The sequence below is a fragment of the Polypterus senegalus genome, chromosome 17 (assembly GCF_016835505.1).
Source record: "Polypterus senegalus isolate Bchr_013 chromosome 17, ASM1683550v1, whole genome shotgun sequence".
Classification (NCBI taxonomy): Eukaryota; Metazoa; Chordata; class Cladistia; order Polypteriformes; family Polypteridae; genus Polypterus; species Polypterus senegalus.
Genome location: NC_053170.1, coordinates 83,774,684 through 83,793,344, shown reverse-complemented (window position 1 = coordinate 83,793,344; position 18,661 = coordinate 83,774,684). Strand labels below are relative to the sequence as shown.

Genomic DNA, 18,661 nt, shown 5'->3' with positions numbered 1-18,661 from the left:
CACATGGACGGGCAGATCCAGCTTGCCGAAAATCTCGACCACCGGCCCCATCCAAAGTAATGTGATGCCTCGGTCTGCTGCAGTGGCGGTCTCCTCTGTCAGCCAGCCGGAAGTTTAGTGCATTGTGTCACTCACCGGCCAGCTGATCAGCAGAGCGAGCCTCTGCTGGAGACAGGTAGGGAGATCTGTGTTCTCGGCTCCTTCGGCCCCCTTCACTAGCGCATAGCGAAGGGGAGCCGACAGAGCTGAGAACACACCAGATGATTTTTCAGGCGTTTGACGCGTGATGACTTGTTGAACGGCCGAAAAATCGGCAGTGCATCAGTAAATGTATGGGGGGCTTTAGGCTAGGTTCACAGTTCCCTGTAACAGTGGAACACGACGCAATGGAAAGCGGTGCCACACCTTACCTGTGCATTACATCCCATATAGTGACGCATACAGTCAATGAAAAGCATGCTTCATGGTTACTTGACATGTTCGTTTTGTGGTAACATTATGCACTGCATGCATTGGGCAGAGAAGTAGTTCATTATGACTGTTTGTGAATTGGGACATTTCAACTTACTTTTTTAATTCCCATTTAAATTTAGTAGGAGTCGGAGTCGGTTAACTTTTTGCCGACTCCGACACCAGGTACCCAAAATTGTCTCCGACTCCGACTCCACAGCCCTGATAACAGCATTTATCAAAATCCACACTTGAAACTATCTTTATATATAATATGCTACCGTGGATGTTCATTTGTCTGTCCAGGATTTAAAATCACCTGTAGCTCGCAAACCGTTTGACTTATTGACCTGAAATTTGGTACACATAGACTACGGGACGTCTACTATCCGCTAACTGGGTGATGATTGACCTCCAAGATTATTCCTCTTTTTAATATTATTTTATTGTAGAATCAACTCTCGGCAGTGGCCAGCAGGGTGGCGCATGCGTACAAGTGCCATTCTCATCCCTACCACCTTCGCCGTCACTTCCCCTACGGTTTCATATCTTAAATAATTCTTGAGGCAGATTGAAGCCTTAAGTGCCAGCTTAAGTGAAAAATTAAGGAAAACGTACAAAGTAATTGCAACACAAACACTGACTTAATCAGTTTTAACGCAAAAAGATGCCACTGAAAGAAGAGAAGAGCTGCTCAGGAAGCAGCAAGTGCATCAACCTCTGAACAAACGAATGCTAAACGTACAGAGAAAGAAAGAGTAGGAAAACTATGAATGTTCAAGTCAAGTATTCACTGCACGTTATCATGCAGTGCGCCCTTACTGGTTAAAAATAAAACGCAAGAGAAAACCAAACTTACAAATACTAAAATGAAAACAAAACAAGGTTTAAAATTCATTTTAAATTATAGCTTTACAGCAAAACACATCAGCATTTAATTCCTGGCTTTATTGTTTAGTGGTCTACGATGGGACATGATTTTGCTACATGAGCTAAAGTCACTATGGTGTATACCTTTTGACAGGTGGCTTATTCATAAAAAGCTGTCTCATGTACCTTCTGCCATGTTAAAGGACTATATTTGAAAGCTGTATCAGGAGCTAGGAGATGCCTATTAAATTTAACTTGGACAGTAGCAAACTATTACTAAGATATTCCCAGTCCCTCAGGACATCCCCAAATAAAAAAAAAATAAATTATTTGGATTTACTCACCAACTGAAAAAAGTTTTAAAAGACACACATTACTTTAGTACAATATCTCACCTCTTGTTTAACCTCACCACAAAAATTACATCCTGCACTACAAAAAATTAAGTCTGGTACAGGGCTAAAACAGGACTCCAAGTCTCTAGAGTAAAGCTTGCAAAAAGGCCTACCAGGCAATTATTCTCAACAGTAAACATTTTTGTAAAAATTTACCAATACTGTATTATCAGTCAGCCCTGTGGAGGATCTGATCGGTGGTCTCAAGAAACTGAGCGAGGAGGCCAGGTGTTTGGGCTTATGAGTGTCCTAAATAAAAATCAAGATCCTGGCCTTTAATGACTTCTTGGGCATAGCCATCAGCAGTATGTCTGTTTACAGAGTGTGTCAACTGTGTCGAGAGGTTTACTTACCTTAGGCAGGAACATTCTGGCGACTCTTCCTATGAAGTCAGTAGACCAATTGGGAGCGCACGGGGGGTCGTGAGGTTACTGGAAAGGGGTGTGTGGTGTTCCTAATATCTTTGCCAAAGGACAAAGGTCCAAGTCTTTAGAGCCCTGGTGCTTCCTGTTTTGCAATGGTTGCGAGACATGGACGCTATCCAGTGACCTAAGATGAAGACTGGACCTCATCGGTACTGTCTCTCTTAGGAAAATCCTTATTACTGCTGGTTTGACTTTGTGTTGAATGAACAATTGTTCATGGAGTCCCAAATGAGACAAATTATCTGCACTGTGAGGGACCTTCAGTTATGGCACTATGGGTGTGTGGCTGGACCAGGCCCTGGCTGCAGCAGATAGATGGTCATTTCTGAAGGATGTAACTGGACCGTACGCCTGCCTGGATGGTTGCCAACCAGGATCCTGAGCTGTTTCGTCATGAGGTTTATGCAGCATCGCACTATACCAGTCGATGCTCCCCAACCTCACCTGACCTACTACTAACACATAACAGGGCAAACAAGCACGCACATACGCATGCACTCATATGAGGCCAATTTAGAGTGCATAATTTAACAGTATTCATGATTTTGGGATGAGGGAAGAAAACCAAAGCACCAGAGAAAAACCAAGGCACACATTGGAATTGGAAGAATATGCAAACTCCAAACTGATAGTAGTCAGGGCAAGATTAGAACCCAGGATGGCAGAACTGCGAGGAAGCAATTTTACTAATTTAAAATGAGACCTATCCATTTAGAACCGTATGCCAAGCCAACAATTAAGATGCGAATGTTTCACATTAAAAATACTCATTTGAACATATTCAAATAGCAGTTAAAGATCTAGATGCTACACAACATTTAAGACAACCTATTTCAAACCATTAAAAAGTTTATATTTTGGTTTATTAATATATATTAATGTGCAATATTAATATTTTGGGTGGGGTCTGCAATGCTCAACATATCTTTTTTAACCATTTCGAACACAAAAAGTCACTACAGCTCAGAGGCATTTGCTTGTCAAAAGAGGAAAAAATTTGACTAATCAAACTTAATGCACACAAAGCATTTAGCAACATGATCAAAATTCTAAGACACAGACAGATGTATAAGGCTTTATAGTAAACTAGTAGGAGTACCCAGCGTTGCCCGGGAATCTATAACTGGTGAATTTCCCAAATGAAAGAAACAGAACATAGAAATAGAACCAACAGTTTTCTGATTCAGATTTTATTGTAAGTTCCTCCACTCTGGACTCTGTCTGCTGTGGCGTTTCAGACGCCTTTGAAATAGAATTTCTTGTGGCATCTGAAGTGGACCTTCCAATTGTATGTGTTTTTTTCGGTTGCATGGGTATATTAGAGAAAAGCAGGACAATTATAATGTGTTACATGGTATTACGTATGGAATAAGCACCACAGTGAGATGAATTTACGTTATTTACAATACATCAGAAAGTGAACAAATAGCACCAGTCAGCCAGAAAGAGTAACACTGAAATCGTACGGGGAAAAATGGCGGGGAGGGGAGCTCTGTTTCTAAGGAGTGTCTGGGTTGAACCGTGATGCCATCTAACGGACGTTGGCTATGGTAACTATAGAGAGAAGTGACCTACAACCGGTGCTGTGTTTGAGAAAAATGGTGGGGGAAGGATACTGTCTTTTTAAGGCGAGTCTCTGTTCAAACATGCTTGGATATAACGGACGTTGGCAAATGAAATACAGCACTATCAGTGTGTGTGGGAGTGTGACATGCGGAAACACGGGTGTGTCAGCCAGTCACGCACACTGGGTCGTTCACGTTTTACATCCATATGGCAGTTCGACTTCACCCAAAGAAAGCAGTCGGCCTTCTCATACTTGGGACACTTCCGCCATCTCTTGGCATTTTAAAGAAACATGGGTAAACAGCGACGCACAGGGACCAAACTTGCCACTAGATGGTGCCACCGTTAATGTCTGTTGCAACGTGCAGCCATCTTGCCAATGATAAGTACGGGGACGAGTGCCGAACGTTTTTTTGGTGAAAAGGGGCCCTGCGCTTCACCACGAACATTTTTCCCAACCAAACATACCCCATGACCTCCTCCTGGTCACAAAGGAGCCCCATCCCCAGTTTGGTGGCAATCGGACGCCCGGTGCAGATTTGTATGGCGGGCAAACAAACATACATACATACATATACATTATATATACACACACACACAAATACATACATCGACTCTGCTTTATACATTAGATAGACTGACTGAGTGACCTTCATTTGTCCCATATTTTTACCGAAGCTCAACTAATATTACAGCGAATAACAAAAAATGCCCCTCTCAAATAAACATAACTATCACAAAAAGATACCAGTCACAGTAAGGCATTAAAAAGCCATATTGCTATAAGTATAAAAAATATTTCAGTCTTATACTGAATTAAAAAAAAAATAATAACCAAATTTCCAAGATTTTTAAGAGTTGAAACAATATTATATGTTTAAAATGAAATCAGAATTTAACTTGTATGAGGACATGAACTAAAGTGTGTAAATGATAAAATACAGGTTAAATCTTTTTACAATGAATACCAAAGTAATGAAATTTTCAGAATAACGAATACTTTTTGTGGGCCCGGTCAACATTCATAGAACACCATGTTAAACAAATGTCATTTTTATGAAATGTTAATCTCAGTATAACAAACTTTTTATTTTTAACCAAAATGGCCACCAAAGATGATAATAACGATACAAAAAAATACATAATGCTGCTCCGACACTTTCCATGTGGACTCTTGGGAACCTTGCAACAGGTTGTTTCAAAGAGGGAGACGGTCTGTTTGCGAAATTTCCGGTCTCAGGCAGTCTCTGCGAACGTTTAGGCACATCATCCTACAGGTATAGCTGAATTCGGAAATAGTGCTCCACTGAGCATCCAAGTGGTTAGTTGTGTTGTGTGCGGATACCATACTGTTCGAGTTTCATAATGCTTCTCAAAGTTATCATAGAGATGAGCAAAAAAGTGAGAAACGGCAACAGTTTATGCTGAAAGAAAAGTTAACAATCCTGGAAAAAATTGATTCCGGAAAGAAGAAAAATGACATGGCAAAAACATTTTGGAATTGCAACTTCATCTTTATCTAATGACTCGTTTTCATTATGTATTTTCATACCTGTACTTCTATTTAAAAAAAAGTTACATCTAACATCTATTTTTCATTATGTATTCATACCCGTATTTCCAATTTAAAAAAAATACATCTAACATCTCATTTTCATTCTGTAAAAAGTTATATCTAATGTCTCATTTTCAAATAAAATTTTTTTGTAGTTTAAGAAGTACTGTTTTTTTATATGTTAAATGTTAAACATTGTGCGACAAGCACAACACATGGTAAGCCTGATCCTGTATAGAACAACCAATTTGCCCTTGGCTAACTGTTTACCAGAAATGGCAGAGCAGTTATGGAGCTGTCCTTGCACCGCTGCCATTGGACAAGGCAACTCGCCAGTCAAAATATTATATTTCCACCATATTTGTTATAATTTCAGTTATAACGAAGCATGTTTATGGTTCTGTGAGTTTTGATGTAATGGGATACCACCTATATTCAGTATCTTAGTATTACACCTAGCACATTTTTAAACCAAAAAATGCTATTTATTCAAAACTAGCAAAATACCCACGCTTCGCAGCAGAGAAGTAGTGTGTTAAAGAAGTTATGAAAAAGAAAAGGAAACATTTTAAAAATTACGTAACATGATTGTCAATGTAATTGTTTTGTGACTGTTATGAGCGTTGCTGTCATCAAGGATTTGATAATCATTATTTGTTTCAATCAGGTTCGTATTTGGAGGACGTGTTGTGTTCAAGTTACATTCCGTGTTTGTCAACCATTGTAAAGATAACAGGTTTCATTCATCGAAGTGTTCACTACCCAAATCGCTACTCGTGAATCTAAGATGTTTAACAGGAATTCCCGGTATTAACTTGTGGATTTGCCTGTGAATATTTAGTGGCAGCGTGTCTATGAACTTGTGGAATTGCCTGCAAGTATTTAGCGACAGCATCTCTATGAACTTGTGGATTTGCCTGCGAGTATTTAGCAACAGTGTGTCTATTAACTTGTGGATTTTTCTGCGAGTATTTGGCGGCAGCGTCAAAGTTGTCCACACCTTGAACCTGTCCAAGTCATTCAATACATAAGTTACCCCGGATATCAAGAGTGAGCCCGATATGGCCGTGCAATATGTAACACAGAGAATGTAAAAGGGCAGGCGGCATCTCCGGGCATGGAAACCACTTGGTAAGTGACAGTTCTTTGATTGATGGCGATCACCTCGATAGACATGTTAATGGGGGTACGGTTGGAATGATAAAGGAAATGGGTACCTGAACAGTAAACTAAGTCTAAAATACCTACACAATAACTATAATCGTATTAAACGAACAATAAAACAGCGGAGAAGCCGTGGATTAAATAAAAAGGCTGCAGTTATCAGCAGGGAGACGTAAATACCGTGGCGAACCAAGGAAAGGAATGAAAAGACCGGAGCGAAGGACGGCCTTATATGGGCAGGCAGTCAATTACGTGGGAGGCGTGGGGATGGGGGATGCAATATAGGCAGGCAGCCAACTACGTGGAAGGCGTGGTGATGGGGGACGCAACGCCACAAGGAAATGGGTACCTGAACAGTAAACTAAGTCTAAAATACCTACACAATAACTATAATCGTAATAAACAAACAATAAAACAGCGGAGAAGCCGTGGATTAAATAAAAAGGCTGCAGTTATCAGCAGGGAGACGTGAATACCGTGGTGAAGTAAAGAAGGGAATGAAGAGACCGGAGCGACGGACGGCCTTATATGGGCAGGCAGTCAATTACGTGGGAGGCGTGGGGATGGGAGACGCAACTCCGCCTCACACGGCGACCAAGCTGCAGGCTATGGACGTATATATGTACGTATGTAGGATTTAATTATGACCGTTACGGGTAGAATTTCGAAATGAAACCTGCTTAACTTTTGTAAGTAACCTTTAAGGAATAAGCCTGCCAAATTTCAGCCTTCTATCTACACGAGAAGTTGGAGAATTAGTGATGAGTGAGTCAGTGAGTCATTGAGGGCTTTGCCTTTTATTAGTATAGATTTGTTTCTTTGGATGGAATGGAACCAGTGTGAGATTTTTTTTTTTGGTGGCTAGAGTACCAATTCTGCCACCAACCCCCAGGTTTTTCCATGTAAGTTGACTTACATCAATTTAAAACAACATCAGGTAGGTCAATAGCAAAGTGTTAACCAATTAACCAAGATAATAACCGAAGAAACTAAATATCTGAAATAATGTATTAGGGAGGAGAAAACAGGGCAGCTACTCTTCCAATGAATCTAGCATTGTGCCTCACCCTAAGGAAGCATCAGCAGAACTAATAGAAAAAGTGGATGCTCTTCAATTTGGACAAGTTTATAAAGCCATTCCAAAAAGTTTCTGATTTCATAAATCCACACTGAGGCAAACATTCTATGGCTGAAAAGAATTTGAAAAAAATGGCAACCCTGCCTAGAACGTATCATCTCCCAAGGCATAAAGAGAATAATACAAGAAGTAAAATACTGTATAATCCTAAAAGTAACATCCAGATATATACAAGCTTCCCTAGCAGTCTTAGGAGTAGTGGTTCATTGATTAAGAATAAGAACAAACCTAAAGAAATGCCATCTTTAGAAAGGCCTCCAAGAAGAATCATCAACTGCTGAAAAAAGGAGAAAAAAAAAACAAAAACAAATTTGCTCCTCTGCACAAACACTGAAGAGTTCTAGAAATCTGTTCCCTGGATAGATTAGTTCAAAATGAACTATATGTGCACAAAAATGGGGCCTGTGTTTGACCTGCTGTGATTACTTATATAAAAAATATACTAACATAAACTCTCTTTCTCTGGAATGGATACCCTTATATCACCCTATCTTGGCTGTACATACTAATAGAGTCAGTTTTGTTCAACTGTATTTTACTGACAGTGTCTTTACATACTATCTATGTAAATGATACATGCCAGTAAATGAAGAAAAGAAATAATAATTAAGGTACAATACAAGCCTCTAAAATCTGGCACTTCCATTAACAAGAAAGTCCCAGAAAATGGTGCCATTCATCCTCTCCATTATGATGCTTGGTATATAACAATGATAATATAATCCAGACAAGTATGCACTAACTATATCTCAGTCATAATGTTAATGAACTCATATACACATTAATCACATTTTTCGGATTTTTTTTAAGTTAATGAATACAGAAGCTGCAAGGTAATTCCACTCATTGATCATAGTGCCAGAGTGTGGTAAAGTGCTGCATTTTGCCTAGCACATGCAAATAAGAACACTCTATGCACGTGACATACCTCCACCAACAAAATGTTAACCCTACTATCCAGTATGATGATGGAAGTGTCCTTGAATTGGGCTGTTTTTCCTAAACTGGGAATGGGCAACTTGCCATTATTGACAAAATCATAAATAATGAGAAATGCCATTCCAGGGAATTTTTAAGAAGAATGTCAAGCCATCCATTTGAAAACTCAAGCTGGATATAAAGAGGATGTTTCAACAAGACAAAGACTCCAAACATTCATTCATTTAGGAAGAAGTAGTTCTGTGTCCTGGAATAACCAAGCCAAATCCCAGACCCGAATTGTATTGAAATGCAATGGCAGTTCCTGAAGAGAACTGTTCATGCAAGAGACCATCTAAACCTCATAGAGATGCTTAAGTTTAGTAAAGAGGAACATTAAAAAAAATAAATAAAACACAACCCTCCAGCAACACTAAAGAGACCAATAACTGGTTATACAAGGGGACGATTGTGGTATTGACTTAAAAAGTGTTAATTTCATTTGAACAGGAATACCAAGTAATTTGCTAAATATCACAGTCTCATAATAAGCTCAAAAGCCTCTTTATGTGTAAGAATGTATTTAGGATATTCATTCTGTAAATTAATTTGGGTTCATATAGCATCTCTACAGTGTCTAAACTAATGACTCGCATGAAGGGTTTACCATCTTCCAAGCATGATTTTACTGGGAATTACTGGGAGGGTATTTTCCACTTATATATAGTTCTTACCATGCCAAAATGACAAAACGTTAGCAGTCACAGCACTTAAAAGCCAAACAATGCAAATTACTTATATACAGTTAGACCTCAGTTTTTTTAATTACGTTCTAATTATTTAAACATTCTCAATATAGTGGTAAAATAAAGAGTCATTTCAGTAAATCCTTTTGAGGCATGGATCATTAATGATAAAACCAACCCTTTTGTTTACAAAAACCATCTGCTGACAAATCTACATTTTACAAAAAAAAAAAATGAATATTAAATAATTTCTGGATGCTATTTCCAAATACTCAATACATTTTTGTCCATCGCTCTTTACAAAGTATATGAATAAATGAAAACTCATAAAAAACTGATCAATGCTTTGATGTTTCCCTAACAGCTATTCTTTTCCGAATGCTAACAGCATATCAACATTACTATTCCAAACTTGCATAATCCTGTTCAAGGTTGTGGAGGACTGAAGTCTATCCCTGCAGCATCCCAGTACAAGGAGGAAAACAGCTCTGATGGGCCTTAACATAAACCTAATGATGGCCTGTGAAATGTAAGCTGAACTTCCATTTTTGCAACATACTAAAAATACTCATGCCAGGTTAACTGGGAACTTAAAACATCCATTATGAAAGACTATGTCTGAGTGACACCCTGTATCAGAGTTCTCTCCTGCATTTAAAATTTTCTAGCATTGAATATTTAATTGTCTTAGAATGAATAATTTCAGATAAATTATGGTAAAAATCAGCAACAGAAAACAAAATCCACATTTGAGCTATCTGTCCATCCTCTGATACATCTAAAACTTATAAGAATAAAAAAACAATCAATTTTAGATCATAACAGCCCTTCTGTCCAGTAATCTAGTTTCACTGAATAATACATATTTAAAAATTAATAGCCATAGGGAGACAGAGTCTATCCTATAAACATGAGAAGCATACTGAATCTTGTGTTTTGTTTATTAACACAATCAAGATATCTATTTCAAATTACTAGATTCTCTCAAAACCTTTGTGTGAAAAGGTGTTTTTTGGTATCTATTTCAATTGTAACAGAACTTAACACTTTAATCAAAATCAAGGATGTGGGAGCAAAAGTGTAACCTTGCAGCATTAACCATAAAGTCAAACAAAGGGCTACTGTATCAAAGTCCCCACTCATGTGTAAACCATACTAAGCCTACTGCAATTCACTAATTAGCCTACCATGCCTATCTTTGTGTCACCAGAACACCCAAATGGAAAACCAATGCAGAGGTAGGGAGAGCATGGAAACTTCACATAAATGACGACTTTGTGCGGGATTTCAACCCATGATGCTAAATCTAAAGGGGCAGTCAGTATGCTACCCCCAATTTAACTGTACATCTCCTTAATTTCTGTTGCCATATTGTGTACCCTTGTTTGCTCATTACAACTTTGATCTTCAGCTCAAGTGCACATTTTACTATTATATCTAAAGAATTCTGCTTCATCACTCAGATAGCTTTAACAACTAAAAAACTCTCATACATATTCCCATGTAGATCTTCCTTAAGTGGTCCAAAAACGTTTGGCTCTCTTAAGTTAGTCTAGGCATGTCGCACCTTACTCTTTCACAGAACTTGTTTGTTATTTGATTTATGATGATCATTAGACACAGTACTTCAAGCTACTGGAGCTTTAGTGTAAAAACACAATATCCACAGATTTGCATTCAACAGCTTTATAATTGTATAAACTTTTAAATGAGCTTTTATAACTTCCTGGAAGAGGAGAATAACATGTCAGCATAAACCACTCAATCCTTTCTATTTTTTGATTCCTGTCACCCATCTTGTATAAATAATTATTATGTTGTAAACTGCATTTTCATGCATTTGCCAATTTTTGAAAATGGTTAAAAGTCTAACTTTTCTTTTTAAAGTATCCTCAATTTTTGATAATTCTCTAATAGGAAAGACATGATATTTCATTATATTTTCACAACACAAAATACTGCCGGTATGAAAAGCAATGCTGTATTGCATTTTGCATGAGAGAAGAACAACTGAAATAAAATACAAAGTTAAACAAAAAAATCTCATCGAAGGCATTGGATTTCAACATCAAATTTAAAAACTATACACTTGCACTTTGACAAAACCAATATTCACTGTCTTTATAATTATATGAAGGAGAAAATTGTCTGTGCAAAACTATATGCGATAGTGTGGCTGGGACCACAGTTATTTTTCACACACACATTTAATTTTGTTAAGTCGCATTTTTGTGCGAGTATGGCTAATTGCAAGATGGTTTTATAGATACACCACTGCATCCATAGACTTGTATTTAAATCGATCAGAACTGCCAAAGCACAAACTTACCATATTGGAACACTTCTCAAGATATAGTAAAACACAACTGGGAGAAGCAGGCTACACTTATTGCAGCTGTCATGAGCCATGGATGTGAGAATGAGTGCTAGAGACACCATTCAATGTTACTAATTCAGATAAAGGGATAGATTACAGCATTGCACAGCAGTGAATCTTGCAACCAAAGTCCTCTAGAATGGCAAAGAGAAAAGTAGCCAAATTCTAAGTGCTTGCGTTTCTGGTTAAATCAGATATCTGCACTCCGTGAATGAGCATGTTCAACTGAGAACTAGGGATGTCATAAAAAACTGTATTTTGGTACCAAGTCGATATCACAACACCAAAAAAAAATAATGGTACTGGATTTTTATTTTATCATTTTTTTTTTAAAGTGGAAGGTGGTGTCACATCGATGTCTGCTTGTCACTAGATGTATCGGTTCAGAACACACAATTATACAAGATAAAAAGCATGAGTAAAAACTACACATGAAAATGGCTCATGTTGCTGTAGAACCACATTAATACATCTCAAAGAAAAACAGCAGAAGTTATGTCCAGAAATCCTTTGTGTTCGAGGTAGGAGAATTTCAGTACATAATTGCCAGGGTCATTCAAATTTCCAAAAAAAAAAAAAAAGAAGTGGGGCAAACCACCTATTGCAGAAATAGATCTGGGCACGATTTGAGAGGAGATTGCATGACATCACTGATTAGATGCGAGTTATATATTGTTTAGCTTGTAGATGGTAAGATTATTAGCGTTTTAATACCAAATCCTAAACTGACAAAGGAATGGAGGCTTTGAATTCATTCTCTGGCTGTTTATCTACAGATATTCATCTCAGCATCCATCCGTTTTCTAGGTGGCATCAAAATCACTCATATAGGACTCCGAGATGTGGGAGGAAACTATACGGCAGCACTGCTAACAGAAGTAGCAAGTAAAAATTATGGCAAATTTTAAAAGAAATGGCTATTTGGCTTAACTACACCAGTGATGAAATGAGCTGCTCCATTTGTTAATGCCAAAATATGTTTACTATTTCGATACTTTGAAGCCCAAAGCACTACTCTCCAGTAACATGACATGTATTGTGTTAACAGAAAAGCAGACGCATAGTTAAAGAAATACGGACCAAACATCACACTGAACATGAATCTGCAATTGATAAATTTGTATCACTTCGCTTGTTTTTGAAGGCAAACTAATTTTTAAGATTATAACCTCTAAAATATGATGAAAAGTAGTGAAAGCAGTACGTCTGAATGTTACATTGGCAATTCCAGTCTAATAAATCTTATAATTCTGCATTTGTATACATGTTTAATAATAACAACGTATGATCACTCATATCCAGTACGACAATTTGAAAACAGTACTATAAAGGTTTTTGGTTTTTTTTTTAACAAGATTTCTTAAATAATGAATTCATGCAAAACTGACAAATGTGATTTCATATAGAAAGCCTTGAAATTTTGACAAAAAAATTACAGATTTGGGTAATTAAAGCAGCAGGAGTTTGTGACATTTGAAATTTGAATCAGATTGACTCATGCATTAAATATTACTCTTTAGTAAGGTTTTCACCAGCAAATACGACTGCAATCATGACACAAATCTAAATCTTACAATAGCAAATGTTAGAAACCAACAGAGGGATTCTCTGACAAACCATGTTTTAAAAGCTTGTTGTTACAGCACACCTTTAAAGGGTTTGTTTAAATGAAAATATCCTCAATTATTTCAGATTTCACAAATTCATCAGTAAAGATATTATAATGTTTACATTTTTTATTATTGATTGTATTCAGTATTTTTCGCTTACATGTGAGAAAATGTCAGAGAATAAAATTAGAATGTTCACATGTTGAAGATAAATCAGATTTCCATTATGATTCTTTATAAATCCTATGCAGAACCCCCACTACAATAACAATCCCTCACTTGTTGCACAGGGAGAATCTACTGGTCTATCACATATTAAAGGTTCTTGCATTGTAATTGGACATTTTATAAACCAATAATAATTCACAATGATATCTGGGAAACTACTTGAATGATATGCACTGTATTTGCATGTAATATATAATAAAACACTCTAGTCTGTCTGTATGTGTGTGTGGGTGTCCAGTGCCTCAGAGCAATCTGATTGGTTAGTTTGTCTTTGGTGATGCAATCAAAAGACGAAGTGCGAGTGTGAGACACAAAAGGAGGATAAAAGGGATCTGAGACATGCTGAGAGAGTTGCCATCAAGGACTGAAAACATAAAACCAGACAGGAGTCAAGAAAGGCACCTCAAATATAGCGACAGAGTTTGAGAAACGGCGGAGAGTGAGCACCAGTAACGAGAGGTTCAGACACACATGGATAAAGAGGAAAGGTACATACAGGGCAAGAGATACAAATATTTTTAGATCATTCTATTACCTGTCTTAGATAGGTAGCATGGCTAGTATCTTATATTAAATTACAAAAAGGCACAAAATTGTCCACTTGAATAATGGGGTTATTTTAAGTAAAAAGCTGGTGAAGGGGATTTTAGTTTTTACAGTGGTACAGAATAGGTATGAAATATTGTGAAATTTCACTGATATTGGTACCAAATAGAAAACTTCTGGTATTGTGACATCCCTACTGGGAACACTGCAGACACATCTCAGCTTCATGCAGAGTGTTGATATTCATATTTTTCCTAAAAGGAAATATGACATTATAAGCTATTCATAAATCCAGTCAGAAACCACAGCTAACTTGTCAGTAAAGCACTTGAGCAGGAAATAAAAGGGAAGCCACTACTGGAGTAATATTTGGTGTTAACTCAGAAAACAAAGAGATAAATTAGATTTGGATCGTTTTATACAGGAGTGGCCTTATAATATAGATTTATAAGGTTACTACTGGCACACGGACAGTGTGCAGTGAAATTCTTACATGAACTAATCAGCACACAACATGTCTTACTTTACTGGAACGGAAATATTTTATGTTAATAGTAGAGGTCTCCGAACAATTGGTCGCTGATTTAATCAGCTGATTTTCACTCAAAAGACTCAATTGGTGATCTGTAAATTGGCCAATACCAAAATATGATCTTTTCAGCACCTGCTTTTTTAGGCTTTATAGTAACACAGTTGCAGTGCTCTTTTACGTGATGTATTATGGTTATTGAACCAGTGGGTGTCTCTTTTTTTTTGGCAGGGAACATCCTATAGTGCAATTTAAAAAAGTCAAAGCTTGTGTTACAAGAGAGCAGAAACGACTGGAATATTAGCCTTTACGTTATAGTTTACCAAAAAACTAAGAAAAAGGAATCAGAGGAGTCACCTTGTGCAGTTAAACAATACGGTAAGAAAAGCTACCTTAGACCTTTTTATTTTGTCCTTTAAATTATATTGGACAGCGCTTGAGTTTGAACAGCGAGCTTGTTTCAATTGTAAAAAGATAAAGATGAATTTGAAATATCTGCTTAATTAATAATAGTCTTGTTAATTAACAGCAAAATCCATTCCCCCCTACAGCCTCCCTCATTTGCTATATATTGCCTTTTATTCCTGTATATCTAAACATTTTCCTTTGAATACGACACCTGGTACGTTATCGAACGTTTACGGACTAAAAAAAAAAACAATTTTAAGATATGACTAATTTGAATTGACTAATTGTCAATTTCCCGCTACTAATATGCAAACTGTATCACAGCCCTTTGCTTCCATTCGTACAACATATATAATTTTTTTGTTATTAGAGAAATGGTGAAAACTACTTTTTTTTTTTGTTTAAGATAGGTATGTTATAGAAAAAAAATAAATATGACAGCTTGTTATTATGAAAAGCATTTTCTTTAATGCCATATGTATTAAGTTTAAATACTTTTGTAGATATTTTATTAGTATGCATGTTAAGGAAATGTTATTTAAGTATTTTTATGGTCACTGAGCAATACGCCTACAGGATTTCCATTTGTTAATAAAAAAATGAACACTTACCACTAGTGGTTTATAGTGTAATTATAAAAATGCACTTTAATATAGGACATAAAATTTCAATGCATCTGGTTATGTAGGAGCTTAGTGAAAAATGTTTTTTAAAGGGATTGGGGGTTCCTGAATCAGTACCAGAATTAGCCACTCAAGTAACATGAAATCAGAGATCGGTATCAGCCTTAAAAATACTGAACAAAGCATCCTTAGTTAATAGTTAAGATTAATTTATTTGAATAAAAAAATGAAAAACCTTAGAAAATGTTCACACCTAGATATTTGTGCACTGATCTGAATGTATTTTGCACTGTTTTGATTTACGAGGATCTCATTATAAGTAACACTAAGCATGCAGTACATTTCTTTTATGAGGGAATATTGTGAAGCCTGAATTGCAATATGAATTGTGTTATGCAGTTAAAAACTTGTGTAAACACTTGCATAGTTTGGCACTGATTTGAAATTATTCTTAAGTGCTTTTGATTTATGAATGCCTCATAATAAGTAACACTAAGTATACGGTCCATTTCTTTTTGTGAAAATTCCAAATTGTGAGAATACTGTATTATGAAGCCGAAATAGCAACATAATTTGTATTTTGGGCTAAATGTATTGTCTCATGCCTATTCTCAAGCTATACTGTGATCTAAAAATTTGACTACTCTCGGCATCTGGTTATGTGCAGTTATTAAAACTTAATATACAATCCCAGAATAGAACCCTAAAGGGAGGTCACTGCTGACCTCAGCCCATGCAAGGCAAACTCATAATTCAGCTTTGTATATTGCTGGTCACATCAACGATTCCTTTCAGCCTCAAGTGCAAAAATATAGCTAGTGAATTACACTGTACAAATGTGTCCCAGTTACAAAGGACTTCCATAAAAAGTCAAAAGCATTGTTTTAAATGCAATAAAGCTTAAGTCGCACAAAAAGTTCAAAGTAACATATTAGCAAAACGCATTCCTGATGACTGTGTAGATCTGATGGGCAAGCCTCAATCACTAAACTCCAACAAACCAAAACTATAATACATGGAATGAAGAATCTATGCATCGAAAAAGAGCATAAAAGAGCGAAAAGAAAAATGTACGGCACTTAAAAATATCGGCACATCAAGAAAGGTCTGCTAACTTGGCCAGAGTGAAAGTTGCATCTCGCCATCTAAAACGGCCTCAACACCTTTCGTTTGCCTGCCTCGCGAGTGGACAGCACTGATGCCACCATCAATGTACTGAATTATTTTGCATTATAAATTTTGTATTATAATTTAAATGAAGGTATCCTTTCAAGTAGTATACATCACCGCAGGGTAACAATGGTCAAAATGTTTAATTGCATTTAATCAGAGAATTTTAGGCGGCGCAATTTTAATTAAAAAAAAAGTACCTGAATGATCCGAACCCGAAGCTGGGTTACCTCACAACAAGCGAAACACATCCTTACTTATTCATTAAAGTGGAAGCCGGCGTCCATCGAACTAGAGGGGAGCTTTGACTCTAAAGCCGGGGAGGTTCTCCTTTACCTCCCACCCCTACTATTTATAAAGCAGGTGAGTTACGAGCGCTTGTTTTGAAAACAAGAGGGCCACATGGCTCCCTGACAACTAGACTGACACGCCGCCAGCGGGGGACGCTAAAGCTGCTCGCCCCTCTGTTTCCCCGCCGTAATCGAACTCTCACCGGCTACTTCAACGTAGCTCGAGAAAGCTACCAGGTGAACACTTTGCCCCGACACAAAGCAGACCGAAGCGCACCTGCGGCAAGAAGAGAGTGAGGCCACAGCAGCTCGGGAAGGACCTACGGTCTCCCGGTTCGGCCCCCGCGAAGATCTCCATTTTGAACAATGCAGCTTCCTGAACGGCTCAGCAGCTGCTCTCGATTTATTTTACCTGGGGTACTGCTGTACGTACTCTGGCTTCTAAAGCTGCTCTCCGTGCAGTAGCTGGCATCGTCGTCGTCCTCCTCTTCGAGCTCCTCTAGGTAGTCGGACTCTTCATCCATCGGCGTCTCCTCGTCGTCATCTTCCGACGGTAACTCTTCCTCTGCCGGGTATTCCTCTTCGGAACGCAGGCTGGACGCATCCTCCTCTTCTTCGCTCTCGTGGTCGTCGTAGACCACCTTGCTGCTTCTCCTGCCCCTGCCTCCACCAGCCCCCCTGCCCCTGCCTCTTCCCGATGATGCCGTGGTCGAGCCCACTTTCCTCCTGCCTCTGGCCGAGTGGTGGCCGCCTCTGCGCGGCGTTGGAAATTCGACTTCCGAGGCGCCTCTTCCCTTCGCCCAGTGCCCTCTCCTGGGTCGGAGTCCCCGGACTGGCCCCGGAGAGGGCTCCTGCATCAGCGCCTGCTTGGGCGGCCTGCCTCGTCTCCCCCTCATCGTGCAGCCAGAAAGAAAACAGCTATTATTTTCGCGGGCCGATTTCGGCTGCAATTCCCAGACGCAAATACGGGCAAACGGGCACCTTCCGAATGCTGGAGCAGCGCACAACTCGTAGCACTCGCACCCGTTAAGCCCCGGACTCAGTTAGTGAGAGAAAGCTCAAGCCCAATGGCTGGCGTCCCGCTCCGGCTCGCCCGCAGCCGCCATTTTTCTTCCTCTCTCTCCGTCTGCTGAACACCGACAGCAGGCCCGGCGTGCGGGGTCACGTGACCCGCCGCGCTCGCTCCCCGGCTTGTTGCTCTTGCTGTCTTGATGGCTCTGCCCCGCCGCACGGGGGCACATCAAATCCGGTCCTTGCCGTGGTACCCCACTGTTAATTGGTGCCGCTTGTACACAGACGTGAGGACAGAGGGACTTTGGGTCGCCTGGGAGCAGGAAGCGCCACGCGTGGCTTAGTGGTGCACAGCAGCTGCCATCTTAGTAGCAACCCAACTCAAAGAGAGAGAGAAGAGAGTGGAAAATCGACGGAGAACACAGGTTTTCTAGTGACAGGTGCGATAATTCATAAGAAAAAATAAAGTTATTCGCGGCCGAAAATAACGAAAATAGTGCGTTATGTGTGAAAACTACGGCACAGCGTGGGAGGAAAACTGTTTCCAAGTGCGTAACGCAGACCTGCACATTGTCAAAGTGCAACACGAGAGGCGCTGTGAGCGCGCGACGTGTCCCTTGTCACAAATAACGGGATCGATGG

General features: G+C 38.7%; 1 protein-coding gene across 8 annotated transcripts in view; it reads right to left on the bottom strand.

Moving 5' to 3' along the window:
• Positions 1-18,345, bottom strand: part of bptf (bromodomain PHD finger transcription factor) — a 119,806-nt gene extending 101,461 nt beyond the window's left edge. For 2 of the 8 annotated variants that reach the window (XM_039739596.1, XM_039739597.1), the window contains exon 1: positions 17,421-18,340. In XM_039739596.1, coding sequence (XP_039595530.1) covers positions 17,421-17,904 — 484 coding nt within the window. In that variant the 5' untranslated portion in view covers positions 17,905-18,340. Of the gene's footprint in view, positions 1-17,420 lie in introns of all 8 variants that reach the window. The other 6 variants (XM_039739600.1, XM_039739603.1, XM_039739598.1 and 3 more) reach the window with 6 other exon arrangements.
• Between the last annotated feature and the right edge of the window lie 316 nt (positions 18,346-18,661).